General features: G+C 41.3%; 1 protein-coding gene across 1 annotated transcript in view; it reads right to left on the reverse strand.

Annotated features, from left to right (window-relative positions):
- The window catches only part of LOC142658718 (uncharacterized), a 58,743-nt gene that overhangs the window by 15,036 nt on the left and 27,018 nt on the right, over nucleotides 1-16,689 (reverse strand). The window contains exons 4-8 of the mRNA XM_075834326.1: nucleotides 6,741-6,832; nucleotides 5,783-5,835; nucleotides 4,549-4,659; nucleotides 3,845-3,975; nucleotides 2,368-2,492 (exon numbers count right to left, since the gene is read on the reverse strand). Of these exons, the coding sequence (XP_075690441.1) occupies nucleotides 2,368-2,492; nucleotides 3,845-3,975; nucleotides 4,549-4,659; nucleotides 5,783-5,835; nucleotides 6,741-6,832 (512 nt within the window). The remainder of the gene's footprint in view (nucleotides 1-2,367; nucleotides 2,493-3,844; nucleotides 3,976-4,548; nucleotides 4,660-5,782; nucleotides 5,836-6,740; nucleotides 6,833-16,689) is intronic.

The following is a 16,689-nucleotide window of genomic DNA, read 5'->3' on the forward strand; positions in this document are numbered from 1 at the left end:
ATTGGGTTTCCCACAGGGGTCAGTTTTGAGCCCTTTGCGGTTTAATATATTTATTAATGAACTTGTAGAGAGAATGCACAGTAAAATTAAAATTTTTGCCGATGATACTAAGAGGAAGACCGTATTCTATTAAATGGATTTGAAGAAGTCTGAGGCTTGGGCAGAGAAGTGGCAAATGAGGTTTAACACTTAAATGTAAGGTTATGCACTTGTGAAGGGGAAATACAAGTCACAATTACATACTAAATGGGAAAATACTGGGCAAAACAGACACGATAAAGGACTTTGGTTGTACAGTTAAGTTTACAGCCAATAAAAATGTCTGTGCTAGGCAGCTGCTGCCAAGGCAAATAAGATCATGGGGTGCTTCAAAAGGGGCACAAGATGCGCAGGACAAGAACATAGCTCTGCCATTTATAAATCTTTACGGCACCAGTGCACAAGAAAGACATAGAAGACTTTGAGTGGATTCAAAGGCAGGAAACTAAAGTAATAAAAAGGAATAGGTGGACTACAGCACCCAGAAAATTATCACATTTAGGGTTTAGTAAAAAAAACCAAAAAAACACGCTTCAGGAAGTGACCTAATAACCATGTATAAATAAATCAAAAAGGTCAATATAGAGATCTTTCTCATGATCTATTTATACCTAGGACTAATATGGTGGCATCCTCTACGTCTAAAGGAAATTAGGTTTCTACACAAACAAAGTAGGTGATTTGTTTTATTGTAAGCGCAGTCAGACTTTGGAACTCTGCCAGAGGAAGTTACATGACATTCACTGAAAGATTTCAAAAGAGGCCTGAATGTTTTTCTTGAGTGTAATAATATTACAAGTTATGTTTACTAGATCACTGTAGATGGGTCGTTGATCCAGGGATTTATTGACATATTGGAGTGGGGAAGGAATTTTTCCCGAAGAGGAGGAAAATTGGCTTTTGCCTTCCTCTGGATCAACATTGCAGAATAATAGACTGAACTAAATAGACTGATGTTTTTTTGCCCTTACAAACTATGAGAATACTAGGACTCTGGGCTATAATACAGGTTGAACTCTGGATCAATACAAATAAGTAATGTATTAGGTCTATATCAAACGTGTAAAACGGTGCTCAAAAGGGGCGTATAAACTTTAAGGCTGGACAATTGTTTTTCTAAGAACACTTAAATAGGTTTTCCCACAACACATATGGATCCCCTAGCCACATGATAGTGGATACATGTGTAATCGCTGTGGGTTTGACTGTGGGACCCCCAGTGAAGAGAACCGGAAGTCCCCGAAAAGTGCTCCATGAGAATTGAGCGCTGGTGCGTATGCTCAGCCAGCACCCCATTAGTTTCCATAGGACTTCTGGGACCGCTGTCTCCAGCAGCTCCATAGAAATGAACGGAGCACTGGTCAAACATGCACTTTGCTCTCAAGGAGCACTTTGGGGGTCTTTCGGTCCCCACTTTCCATCGCTGGGGGTCCCAGCATTTGGACCCCCAGCAATCACACATGTATCCCCTAGCCTGTGGATAGGTAATACATGTGTTTGTGGGGAAAACCCCTTTAATGTCCAAACTCTCAGAGATAGGGTAAGGCTCAGTTCACGCTTGTGTTTTTTGCTTTGTTACTGGTCCAAACTGATTTTCTGACAAATGGACATCAGTTGGCGTCCGTTTTTTCAGTCAGACCTATTGACCTCAATGAAAAAAAAATAATTGTTCAACACCCATACCCAAATACAATTTCAGAGAAGGTATAGGAAAGTCAAAACAGATTACTATAGCGCCAGTGGCGTAACGATCACAGTTGAAGGTGGTGTGACCAGGCCCGAAGGGGAAAGGGGACCCAGCCCAGATTTCTTTTAGGCCCCGGCAAGTGACTTTGTCACTGCGCATACAAGTTACTGACACCGAACAAGGTCAGGATGTTGTATGAGACACAGGACAACAAGGACTTGGGCTGCATCACATATAACGTCCTGGAAGTGTCCAGCTCCAGGTCCTAGTATGCGCTGTAGCAGCCTGAGGAGATCTGGGATGGGCCCCCTGCATACAAGAGAAGAGGTGAATAAAATTCCCCATCTCCCTCCCATGTCTGATCAAGGAGTGGGGTATGGGATCAACTCGTAACGCCCCTGTGTAAAGTGCTAGGAGAGTTGCCAACTAGCATTAGGAGAGATTTACTTTTCTTTTTATGTCCAATACATTTTTAAAATGGCAGAACACATTTCCATTGGTCGAAATAGTTTGTTTTAACGTGAAGCCTAGTTTAAATCAGCCGAATCGGGAGTATGATATATTCCCTCTTTGCAATGCTTGTCTTAGTTCTGAACAACAAGGTTTTCCAACTACAAAAAAATGTAATATCTATATTTTACCCATTTTGTGAGGATTTATTTACCAGTTTTCCTTCCTCATCAGCATAAATATCATAATTCAGGTCACGATTATTAAACTTATTTTCTCCTCCTTTAGTGGTATGACCCGTCCTGCCTTGCTGCACCTATTTGTAAAACACAAAATTGATAGCAATTGTATTTCTTTCAAATTGCAAGTTACAAGATCTTAAAATTATAGAATACTTTAGAAAATGTGTACATTGGGAAAAAACGCAATATATAGACCATCAGTATAAAGGTGTTGTACACTTCTGCAACCAAGGTCTTATTGCTCCAATGCATCTAAAGTATATTTATTTTAAAAAAACAAAAAACCGCCCAATTGCAAATTTCTTTTATCCAATATTAAAAATATCCTACCTTATAGGTCCTATGTGCACTAAACTGGTCCTTCTGTCATGTGTCACTCACTCTTCTGCTTGCTAACCTACTCTTAGCACTGTAAAAGGCATCTGTAGTCATTGCTATTCCCACAAGAATATGTAATCCTGCGGAGACGTCTGAATAGCTGCAGATCAGAAATCACAGCTTACACACTAAGTTACAGTCATGTGTGAGAGGAAACACAGGCATACAGGCTTGAGAGAAGGAAGGGGGACAGAAAGCATGTGTCACCGGGAATGCCCACTGAACTTCTAGCTTCATAAGCAGGCATGTCAGGGAAAGCAGTTCTTGCAAATGAAAAAGGGAACAGAGAAATCAGTCAAGAGCATGGTGAAATCAGTCAAGAGCATGGTACTACTACTTTTTTACCCCATGACAAAGGTCAAAGTTTGGTGAAAGGAACATGAAAATCCTTCCATATACAGAGGATACGGTCAGATTTTGCGTGCGCATAAAGCAGGGCCGCGTTTCACGCATATGACGGGCTATATGGCGTCAGTGTGGTTTCCGTGTCATCCGTTTTTCTAGCCAGTGTCTCTTCTCTGCAAGCACTTCCGGTTTATTTTTTCCCCCTGAATTTCTTTAGCAACTAATGCGTTAAACATGGACATAACACGAATCCGTTGTTTTCATGCACGCTTTGACTTAATAGGGCAATGAGGTCCGCAGAAACGGACCAGAATAGGACAGTCACACACTCCATGACAAAAAAACCAAAAAAAAAACCAGATGTGTGAGTAGCCCCATTAAACTTAATTGGTCAGTGTGCGGTCAGTTATTTCAACCAACAGCACGCGGATGTGAAACACGCCGATCTGAATGAGACCTTAAAGGGGTATTTCAATATTATAAAAGTGATGGCATATCCTAGCAATACGCTGTCACTTTAGGATTGGTGGGGATCAGACCTCGAACCCCCACCGATCCTAAAAATGAAGGGGCCATAGTGCTTATTTAGCAGTGTCCCCTTCACCATTTTTCCCTGCCCAGTGGCGCCGAAGTAGAACGTTCTAGAGACACAATATGCTTGTCAGGTCTCCATACACCAAGTCACGGAATAGGTTTACTTTACAGTTATTTTGTTTTCCTCGCTGTGTGGATAAGAGTTGTCGAGTCCCAGATGCAGCCTCTTCTGCTTCTCACAATACACTTTCCAAGTTGCTTCATTAAACCCATAGTTAAAGTAGTCCGAAAGATCAGCACCTAGAAGTAAACAATACAAGGGTAAAAATAGAATAAACAATCCATCCATGGTAAAGGATATCTACATGCATTACACTGCCAGACTTATTACAATGCTATCTTAGGCCTCATGCACACAACCGTAGATTTCACCCATAACTGAGGAATCCGCAATTACGAATGTGAAATTGCGGACCCTTTCATTTCTATAGGCCTTGTACACCTTTCCCTATATTTATGGGCCGTAGAAATGATTTGCAAAATATAGAGCATGTCCTATTCTTGTCCTCTATTGCAGCACGGACTCGCCCATATTAGTCTATGGGCATTTCCGTAATTGCGGACGGCTGCAGATGTGCATCAGTATTTGCGGACAGTAAAAACCCTTACGGTCGCGTGCTTGAGGCCTTAGGTGAAGTTCACACAAAGCCTTGACCATTTTTTCCATCCAAGTAATTATTTCACGTCAGTTTTAGTCATTTGTCAAATTGGGACAGTAGGTAAATTTAGAGTAGAGACCTTTCACGGAGTAGCACTAAAGTTTTGAGGATAGACTTATGTAGGGAACAGCAAGAACACGATTTCATGTTATACCTGGTTTCCTCCAAGGCTTTTCTTCAAAAGAATCCAGATCCACTTCAAGGACAGGAAGGCCATTGATGCACCCTGGAGCAGAAAAATCTATCCCTTTTGGTGGCAGTTTACCTGCAATAAAAAGTATTATGGTTGAAGATTCTTTAGAAGGGTCATTTACACTGGATAGGAATTTGCAGCTTTTTAACGCAACTATACACAGCACATGATCATTTTTACACATGGTTTCGCGCTGCGGTAGCAGGAAGCTTTTCTTTAGTTTTGCCATAGTTGTGTGGATTTCACCATATGGAACTCTAGACAATCATAACAAAACATCTAGGAAAGGAAAGAAGTAAAAACTGTTTGCTGAAATGTAGCAAATCACAGCTTAAGGCCTCATTTACACGAGCGTGTTATTCGTCCGTGCGACGCACATGATTTTCACGCGTGTCGTATAACAGTCTATGGGGCCGCGCAGACAGTCCGTGAATTTTGTGCAACGTGAGTCCGTTGCAAAAAACTCACGACCTGTTCTATAGTTGTGCACTATTCGCGCATCACGCACCCATTGAAGTCAATGGGTGCGTGAAAACCACGCATGTCACACGGAAGCACTTCCGTGCGAACAGCGTGATTCGCGCAACAGCAGTGAAAAAGGATGAATGAAAACAGAAAAGCACCACGTGCTTTTCTGTTTACAAACATCCAAACGGAGTGTCATAATGATGGCGGCTGCGCGAAAATCACTCAGCCGCGCATCATATGGTGATGACACACAGAGCTGTTAAGTGCCTTTTGCGCACGCAAAACGCCACGTTTTTTGCGTGCGAAAAACGCACACGCTCGTGTAAACGAGGCCTAACCATGAGTTGTGTAAGTGCGCAACACAATAATAACGAAGGATCCAAAAGTTTAGTAAGGCAGAAGTTGTAGGTGTCTCCCCCCCCCCCCCCTGCAGAGATATTGACACTATTCCACTGCAGCAGAAATTTCTGAAAAAGATGCACCACAATATTGGAAGGAACCTTTGAATACATAGATGTTTGGCTATTTCTCCAACGCCTGCTGTACTAAATATATGGCCAGTGTTTATAGTTTTGCTAAATTCAATTCTCAAGTATATTCTCTACTTCCCTTGATACAGGATACAACCAAAATGTGTAATAGTCATTTACATTAAATGCACCATATCGCTTGTGGTGTGTCGGCTATGCAAAAATATAATTTGGTGAACCGTGGAAGAAACATTTACCAGCAGCCCCGTAGCTTCTGCCTCCTTTCAGACTTTGATTTACTGTGGTTCCTCTGGGGAAAAAAAAAAAAATCTACATAAATATTATAATTAGATCATAAAATTGCAGAGCAACCCAATTTTTTTTTTTTTACATTTTGATAAGTATGACATAAATGTGGACATCAATTTCAGCAGCAGTATTTGTAAATCCACCTTTACACTAAATTACCGACAAAGCTATCTATGGTTGGAAATGACCATTAGATCCTCAGTAATGAATTTTAAATCAGGACAAACATCACTGCCGGTAAGTAGGTTGACAGCAATGCCTGTTAAGAGTAGCATTAACACTTACTGATCGTGCTATCGATAACGATAATTTTTATGACCCATAATCAATCAAGATGGAAGATAGGATTATCATTGATCGGTTACTGCATTTACACTGGCCAAATATCATTAAAAAAGAAAATCATATAAACAGGCTTTAACAAGAAGCAATCTTGCTTTTAATTCAGTTTCAGCCTCAACCTCATACTCCGTTCAATATTGAAAAGAATTACACTCTCCGTTGTAAATTCCACCCATTTATAAGCCCCTCAAAAATCTACGTGAGAACGTATCCAAAATGGACTGATCTTGGACTTGGCACTGCATCCAATATGAGCCATTAGGACATGCCTGGACCTACTTGCCTTTACTAGGTGTACAAGTTAGGAGAGAGTGTACATCTTTAGTAGTCAGCGGAGGGGGCACAATTACTGCTCCTACACAATGGTCCTTTGCGGTACGTCACTCAACTTAGCTGAAGCTACTACTGACATATCAGGAATTAAAAATAGTCAGCACCACCCAGGCTTCAAGAACATAATAATTACTATGGGAAACGAAAATAAATAAATTATATGTCTTTTACCCATTCTGACCAAGTGGAAAACCTAGAAATATATACATATAATCATACATACATACATACATGCAGGATGGAGCTCCTGTTCGTATGTCGCCAATTGTAACCCTCACATCATCACTATCTGTGTCACTGTCATCTTCATCATCACTGCAGCTCTGTGTAAAAACATAGATTTGGACAGTGCATTTTTAGGCCTCATGCACACAAACGTAAAAACACCCGTAATTACCTCCCCGCATGCTTACAGGAAGGTGCCTGTGCCGTTGAAAAACATGTCCTATTTCAGGCCGTAATAACGGCATGGGCAGGCTCATAGAAGTCTATGGGATATTCACTGTCCAGGGTGCTGAAAGAGTTAAACAATCGTCAGTAACTGTTTCAGCACCCGGGACAGTGACTAACGATCACAATATAGATCAACGTGAAAAAAAATAAAATAGAAATTCATACTTCCCCAGAACTCTCGGCTTCTTCCTCCAGTCCGGCCTCCCGGGATGACATTTCAGCCCATGTGACCACTGCAGCCAATCACAGGCTGCAGTGGTCACATGGACTGCCGCGTCATCCAGGGAGGATCGAGCTGGATGTCGAGAGGGACACGTCACCAAGACAACGGCCGAGTAAGTATGAATTGCTTTTACTTTTACTGCGGAAAGGGCTGTCCCTTCTCTCTATCCTGCACTGATAGAGAGAAGGGGCTGCCGATTAGTGCAGTGCAATTTTGCAGCGAATACGTGCCCGTAAATACTGGTACAATATGGGTCGAATACGTGTGACCAAGGACCCGTATTTACGCCAGTATTTACAGGTGGACAAAAATACGTTCGTGTGCATGAGGCCTTACAAAAGTTTTCTGGCATGGTCTTTATGTATGACAGCATTCTAATCACATCTCATTTTGTGCATACATTTGTGGTATACGCTTTTAAAGTTTCAACGTATGCATTTGTAACATAAGCTTATGATTTTTTTAGTATACATTTGTGTCCGTTCTTACTTTTAAAAAACGTATACTTTTTTTGTTCTTGGGCCAAATCAAACTTTGTAAAGTCAGGATTTCCCGTATATGGTGACAAAAAGTATACGTTTTATGTATGCAAACATAGGGTCTAAGATTGCATACGTCGCCAGTGACTTAAATACAAATGTATACGTGTGGTATACGTTTTGGAAAAGTACTAAAAAGCGTAGTAAACTGCGCATTTCATGACATGGAGAAAAAAAAAAAAAAAGATAGATAGAATGTAAGCACAAACTACACCATTGGGACATTCGTCCTGACCATAGAAAATCAAGATACACATGTCAAAACATGATCAGATGTACAGTAAAAGCAAGATGTGAACTTAGCCTAAGTCACATACAAGAGATGCATGCCTTAATCATCTGCTTTGACAAGCCACAAGGATATCATGTAGAGATTATATTAACTAGTGAAAAAAAAAACAAAAAAAAAAAAACACAAGACAATTCATGCAAGAAGGAGATACTGGGCAACCTTCCCTGGTGCAGTAAGTTCTATGTCGGTAGACCATGACCAGAAAACTTCTTGCATTCCGCAAAGTGTACCTGCTGCACAAAAGTACATTCAAAAAAACGGACCGTGATCATCTAATTTTAGATATTTAAATATAATCAGGTACTTCCCCTTTTGCAAGTTTGTACCTTGTGCTCTTGAAGGAATTTGTACCTTGTGCTCGTGAAGGAGTTTGTACCTTGTACCACAAGTTTATACCTTGTGCTCGGTTCTGGGGTTCTGGCTGGGTTTCCATCACTTTTGAGGACAAGAATATTGCACGCATGCAACGCTATTCTTGCCACCAAAAACTACGCAGTCCTCGACTAACCCCATTGAAGTCAATGTCCTCTTCCTTGGAAAACTGGCAAATGTAAATGTAGTATGGTACATTTTTATTGGATTATTATCCTAATTACACTGCGGATCTCTCTTTGCCACTCTCCTATTAAGCTAGAAGGGGTGAAGCAACTATGCAAGAATTCCTTTATGAGGGACATTCACTGACTTGGAAATGTTCTTGATTCCATACCAGACGGGTACTTTTCAATATCCCTGTAATAGTTTGGAATGTCTTATCATGGTGTTGTTTTTTCTCATAAACAGACATCAGCAGTTGAACATTCCAGACACACGGGTATATGTAGGGAAGAAGAAGAGTGTTTGGATCCAGCGCTGTGTGCAGTTTAAAACGGAAGCGAGTTCCAAGTTTAATAGTCCTTGGTTTAAAAGTTAGTCCAGAGGTATAGAGTCCAGGTGTGGAAATAAGCGGGCAGTGGTGTCCTCAGAGCCTACGCGTTTCGGACGCTTCTGCGTCCTTAGTCTTGGCTGTAGTGTCTGTTTTGAAAAGAGCGCGCTGTCAGGTTTATATCCTGGTTCCTACGGTGCAGCTGATTACTGATTGCGTTCCACGGTTGTTTGGACCGCAAGCCGGAAGTGGGAGTGTTCTCTACCCGACGTATTATTTTCATTTTCATCTAACTATCTTGTATGTTTGTAAATGAAGTGTTTTGTTATGTAAGTCTATTTCTAACTTGATAGATTTTGCATTTCAGTTGGTGTTACTGTGTGGAGTGCAGTATCGATGACAGGAGGGGGCGGAGCTTGACCGCGAGCAGAGAAGGTGGATTGAGACAGAGCTCCGGCGGCAACCCGGCTAACCTAAGCTTTTAGCAAGGCAAGACACAGCAGAATGGTGCGGACCGGGAAAGACAAGAACAGGGAACACTCAGGCACCCCAAAACCGGGGAAAAATCAAGCAGACCTGGATAGGTTTTTAAAGAAAACTATGGAGCGCTCTCCGGCGCGAAAATCAAAGATGGCGCCGGATGCAGCATGCAGCCATGAGGCTACAGAAGATTCGGATGTCGGCAGCACAGGAGAGCAATCGGAGGCTGGGGGTGAGTCCTCATATGTCCCGGTGTCGAGGGGATTTATAAAGCGGGTTCTCTTTAAAGCCCTGGGCCCCATAGCACAAGACCTGGCAGAAATAAAAGCCGATCTGAGAAATATTGGAGACAGGGTGGACACGCTAGAAACTGCTCAGGCTGAAGTGACCCGGTTTGGAGCAGCAGTACAAGAGACTTTACATGTTCAGCATGATCACATAAATATGGCTTTATTGCATGCGGAAGACCAGGAGAACCGCAGTCGCCGCAAAAATATCAGGATACGGGGCCTTCCTGAGTCTATTCCACATGAAGCGCTTCCTAAAGTAGCAAGGGAGATTTTTGCATCCATTTTGGGAGGAGAGAAAGCAGGGCCTATCCAAATTGAGCGTATTCACAGGGCACTGAGAGCCAAGCCACGCGCTCAGGATCCACCTAGAGATGTAATTTGTGGCCTGCTTAGCTATGTGGACACTGCTGCACTATTAAAACAAGCAAGATCTTCAGACGGAGTTAATTATGAGGGAACCCCTGTCCTTCTTTTTCAAGATTTGGCTGCTTCAACACTCACGAAACGCCGGATACTAAAACCGCTACTGGATAAGCTAAGATCTAACAACATCCCCTTTCGCTGGTTATACCCTTTTGGAATAGCGATACACAAACAGGATAAACATATCGTGATACGGAATCCTGAAGATCTACATGCGGCCTGGGACTTGCTTGGATTCCAGCCTATGGATATCCCTTCATGGCTCCCGTTGGCATATCCGCCGAAGATACCGTCCCTGTTGGAAGCAGACCCCTGGACAAAGGTTTCTGGCTTTCGATCAACGCCAGGAAAGAAAAATATCCATACAACCCAAGGACGAGACCCTATCTGAAGTTGCTGGGATGTAACTATGATTATGTATTTGCATAATTCTTTGCACTAATGTATCGCTTTATGTTAAGGGTTCCTGAGATATATATTTCAGATTTAAATGGCGACAAAGCTATGTTTGCACAGTTAGCAACTAATCACAACCAGTGAACAGGTCCCCACTTTAATGGAGATTAAGCCTTAAAATAAGCACTTGAAGTGTCTTGCCGGTTTTATACCAAAAATTTGGAAAAAGCTGCTTAGGTAGGCCTGGGTTGGAGGTCATTCTCATTTGTTCTAATATGACCCCCCTAGTTGGTACTTATAGGGAGACCCCTCCTTATACTAAGGTGAAGCTACAGGTTGTTGTAGCTGATAATGTTTCACTCTTACCTCGTGTCAGAAGTTTACTCCAATACAGAGTATGGTTAAAAAAGGCTAAATTGTTTTTATGTTCTTTTGGTTATATCATGTGGTATGCGCAGAGAAGGGAATGGTCACATGTCACATATGGCAGAAATTAAGATTGTATCTCACAACGTGAGGGGTCTGAATGTCCCACAGAAGCGCAGTCAAGTTATTAGATTGTGGAAAAAACAGGCGGCACAGGTAGTCCTAATACAGGAGACGCACTTTAAAAGGTTAAAAATTCCTAATGTCCCCTCAAGAGATTTTAATTTATGGTTCCACTGCCCATATGAGTCTGCGGCTAGGGGAGTTAGCATAGCTATACATAATAGTATTCCATTTTCATTCCTAATGAAAAAAGAAGATGTAGAGGGCAGATATCTGTTTATAAAAGGGAAAATTGGTAACACTGTATATACCTTTGCTAACCTATACGCACCCAATGCTGGGCAGTCTTCCTGGCTCATTCGGGTCTTGAACGTTCTGAGAGATTTTTCTGAGGGGATTTTGGTAATGGGGGGAGATTTGAATATACCGCTTAACCCGATATTAGACACCACAGGGTCACAACATACCTCATACAAAAGGCTGGCACAACTGAATAAGGTTCTTCATTCCCTACACCTAACAGATATCTGGAGATTATTACACCCTCTAGATAAGGATTACTCATATTTTTCACCTACCCACAATACGTATCACAGGCTGGACTATATTTTCTTGTCACAGAAATACACATCACTGGTCAGAGCAGCGGACATAGGACACATTCTACTATCAGATCATGCGCCAATTTCAGTGACTCTCAGTTTGACGGGAATCCCTAAGGGGAACTGGTGTTGGAAATTAAACGACACTCTTATTGCAGACAAGAGTAATATTCAGATAGTAGAAAACCATCTATCTCAATACTTTCAACATAACGCGTCAGACTATCTCTGACCCAATTATATGGGAAGCTCACAAAGCAGTGTTGAGAGGGGAATTAATTTCATTGGGAACACATGTCAAGAAAAAGACAAATGCAATATTAAATGACCTATTCTCCCAGATTGCACTTTTGGAAAGAGTTCATAAGAAAACTGTAGCTATTTCCTCCCTAGAAGAATTAACCAGCCTCAGAGAAAAAGTAAAAGATGTACTTAATGTTAAATCTGCGCATCTCCTTCAAATATCAAAATATAAGCAGTATGCCCATGGGGACAGGGGAAACAAGATGATGACGGCATTAATCCGTAAACAACAAACAAGGACTTTTATACCAGAGATTAAACAGGAGACGGGGGGAGTGGCTACAGACACTGCTCAAATAGCAGAGGCCTTTCAGGCCTTTTATCACAACCTATATAATTTACAGCATACACCGGGGACATCAACACCAGACCTTGACAGGACTTCCCTGATTACTAAGTTTCTAGACACTATTGACCTTCCCATAATAGAGGGGGAAGACCTAGATATTCTGACAGATCCATTTACGGAAATGGAATTAGAAAAGATATTGATGTCTATCCCGTCGGGAAAAAGCCCAGGCCCAGATGGGTTCACAGTGGGATACTATAAAAAGTTTAAAGCTACATTATTGCCCCACTTCACCAAATTATGCAATTCCTTACTCAGGGGGGAACATTTTCCAAAACAAGCTCTTGAAGCCCACATCACAATCCTACCTAAAGAGGGGAAAGATCCCACATGTTGCGGCAATTATAGACCTATATCCCTCTTGAATACGGACATAAAGTGGTGGGCCAAGGCGTTAGCAGCTAGATTGGGTGACCTACTACCTAAACTCATAGGACAAGAACAAACTGGCTTTGTTAGAGAACGACAAGGTAAAGACAACACATGTAGAGTATTAAGACTGATTGAATACGCCAAGTCACGTGGAGTTCCCCTTGTCCTCATGGGTACAGATGCCGAAAAGGCTTTTGATAGGGTTGACTGGGAGTATTTAGAAGCGACCCTACGGAAATTTGGGATCCCTCAATTGTTTATTCAGGCGATATTTTCCTTATATAAAGAACCTAGTGCTAGAATTAGGGTGAATGGGACTCTTTCCAAGCCTTTTAAAATTAATAACGGCACACGTCAGGGTTGTCCATTATCGCCGTCTCTGTTCATTATGGTCATGGAGACCTTGATTCAAAAAATAAGGCAGGACCCACAAATACAAGGCATTCAGGTCGGAACTTACACACATACTACAGCAGCATTTGCTGACGATTTGTTAGTGATGACCTCCAATCCTGAGACTTCGATTCCTCACCTTACGAACCTGTTCACAGAGTTTGGGGAAGTTTCCAATTTTAAAATAAATTTCGGGAAATCTGAAATATTAAATATTTCTATACCAGATCCGGTCATAGATCTAATTAAAATTAATTCTCTATTTAAATGGCCTGACAGTACTCTGACATACTTGGGCATTCAGATCGCGAAAGACCCAACACGTCTGTATCAGTATAACTACATACCTATGCTAGAGGCTATACAAAAGCAATTAAAAGAACTCAAAGTACCCTTTCTGTCATGGATGGGACGCAAGAATTTATTAAAAACCTATATTGTACCTAAACTGTTATATTTGATACAAGCACTACCGATATGGCTACCTAGAAAGTTCTTTGATAGGGTTCGGAAGATGTTCTCTTCATTTTTATGGAATAATGCTAGGCCACGCCTTAAATACAGGCTACTAATACAGAAACCGCGATTTGGGGGCTTAGGGGTACCAGACGTATTCACGTACTACAAAGCTAACCAGTTGAATAGATGGCATTCTTTGATGAATACAACACAGTCCAATATATATGTGGAACTAGAGCGAGAGCTACTAGAGTTATCAGACAGTCTCTCGTTATGGGGCCTGAGGCCCTTCTCACCAAATTCCACATGCTCTAGCACCTTAGTGAAGGGCACTATAAGGGTGTGGCAGGAGGTAAATGGAAGGGACCCGCTTTTGTCGGAAAACATTCCGCTACTACCTATGAGCCTTCTTCCTTACCTGGTAGATAAGAAGAGAATCCCAGTAAGCTCCTTTTGGAAACATATGGATAATATCACAGTGTCCCAATTCTTTGAGTCGGAGTCTCGGGATTGGACAGCTCTATTACTTAGACATACAGGTCTAATTCTTTCTGATTTCATTAAGAGGCAAGATTTTCAGACAGTATGTGATAAATACACAGCTTGTTTTGTTAATTCTCCACATCTGTCCCCACTTGAAAAAGCATTACAGCAACCTACAATTCAAAAAGGTGCTTTAGCTAGATCGTATGATAGGCTATTGTTGGGAGAAAAAGAGGATAAGCTAGAATTGATCACTAGGTGGGAACAGGACCTCCAGACTAACTTTTCAGTGGAGGAACAACGAATTATACTGAAGCGCTCACAGGGGTTCTCGCAATGCATTAGAATCAGAGAAAATTCTTACAAATTTATCACCAGGTGGTACAAAACCCCAGTGTGGTTACACAAAATAAATCCAGATGTTCCGGAGGCATGTTGGAGGTGCTCACTGAATAAGGGTTCTTTAGTGCATATATGGTGGGACTGTACCTTGATACAAGGATTTTGGAAAGCGGTTATCTCAGAAATTAACTCGATTTGTTTAACATCAATTCCTGTGTCCCCACAAGTGATACTTCTATGGTTATCGTCTGATTCATTTACGCCCAAGAAACAAGATCTGGCGACTAACTTACTTACTGCAGCTAAATTGTTGATTCCGTTATTGTGGAAATCCACCAAGTCACCCACTATAGAAGATTGGATTAGGAAGGTACAAGAGATACGTAGGTTCGAAGAACTCCTACACTGGGAAAGACAAACGAGGGTGGGTTTTCTACATACCTGGTCACCATGGATGACCTATCTGGATAAACCCAGATCCGTTTAGAGAAGGTATTAAAGAGAGTCATCCCAGGAGGGACATTGACTTCTCCTAGGGCAGGTAGACTGTGATTGTTACTCGTTTCACGTGATCCATAAGAAGCTCCATGATATACCACATGAATGTTTAAATTATGGTTAATTTATCTTGTTAAGTTTATGTATTAAAGAATTGATTTCATAGTACATTCCTCATGGTTAAAGTCGATTAACATAAACAGTTGAATGATTGTACTTTGTTTTTTTTTTATGTAAAACCAAGAATGTGAAAAGCATAATACTGGAATTGTTATATGACTCTGTGACATTCTTAATAAAAACAGTTTGAAAACAAAACAGTATCGATGACAGGAGGAACAGAGCGTCACGTCTCTCCTCACGGCCGGGTAGCACGGGATTTCCTACAGTCCGTAGCAACAAAATAGTGAAATTGGTAAGTATTATATGTATATATACAAATGCTATTGGAGTTACATTAATAGTTGGTTTACAATATCGTGTAAGTCATAGGGTCTCTAATTGACTTGTAAGATGACGTATTTCTACTAACTGTTATATGTGTTACGATCACTTAAAAACACATTTGGGGAAAATTTTGAAGCCCTCTACGCCAGTTTGAGAGCATAGAAAAGTCACAATTTGGGAAATGTGTTTTTTTTGGGCAAAAATGCAGGGAATTTTGTATTTTTTGCCACCTCCACCCCCCCCTTTTTTTTTTTTTTTACGCGAGCAGGGTTTAGCAGGGCAAAGCCACCGCAAATCGATTAATTTACACCTGAGAAGTAGTGTAAACCTACTCCAGCTCATAGCTGGAGTAGATTATTTTCTGCCACTCGGACGACCAGAAATACGCATCATTTATTAAGAAGCATGCTCCTCTTTTTACACCAACTTTCTTCAGATTAAGACTGGCGTGAAACCCATGACTGCACACACGTAATCTTCCTCCAAATCAAATGAAGATTTAGGTGTGTGATGGTAAGGATGATAAATATTTATGCATTCAATCATTTTCTATTCATCAATTGAAATTTAAGTGAACGTGGATCACTTTGTAGACATTTGATTTTTCTGTGACACTACCAGGTTTTTTTCTGTTCAATGTTAAAATGCCTAATAAAAGGGGTATTCTGGTATAGTGAATAAAACTGGATTATTTTTATAATGAAAAGTTAGTTTTCCAACACATTTTCTGTAACAATTAAACAGCAGCAAACAGAGCTTGAATACTATATAATAGGGACTTTAAAGGTTTACTTCCAGGGGATAAAAATCTTGTTCTGGTCATGTGATAAATACACAGGATCTGGGCTTGTTGGGGCCATAGGCAGATAAAGGGTGCCATTGGCCTCAGGCAGTTCGCAAAAGTGTGGCTCCCCCAGCCTGGATGCTTATGCTGACGCAGTTAGGCTAGCCTCCCGGACTACGTTCCTGCCTAATTTAGCTAGGAGGCTGCCTTCCGTTCCCTTCCAGTCAGTGATCATAAGATTCCTCCATGGGATTTGAATTTGGTGCTTAATGCTCTTGTGTCTCCACCCTTTGATCCACTTGAGTTTATTTTCCTCAGATATTTTCCTGGTGGCCATCACCTCTGCAAGAAGACAGGGTGGTCATCAAACCTTACCCAGCTTTTCAGTCCAAGGTGGTTTCCCGTTTTCACAGGTCCCAAGAGATTGTGTTACCTCTTTCTGTGATAATCCTAAATCAGAAAAAGAGAAGCGTTCTAATTGACTAGATGTCAGGAGATGCCTTATTCAGTACATTAAAGCTACGAAGGTTTTAAGGAAGTCTAGTTCTCTTTTTGTTCAGTTCCAGGAACCCAATAAAAGGCAAAGGGGCAAGCAAGCACGATGATTGCCATATGGATTAGGCAGGCTATTTGCATGGAATATAAATCCTGTGGAATTTAGGGCTCATACCAATAGAAGGTCATAGCCACCTCCTGGG

This window comes from Rhinoderma darwinii, chromosome 8 (genome assembly GCF_050947455.1).
Source record: "Rhinoderma darwinii isolate aRhiDar2 chromosome 8, aRhiDar2.hap1, whole genome shotgun sequence".
In the NCBI taxonomy this organism is placed as follows: Eukaryota; Metazoa; Chordata; class Amphibia; order Anura; family Rhinodermatidae; genus Rhinoderma; species Rhinoderma darwinii.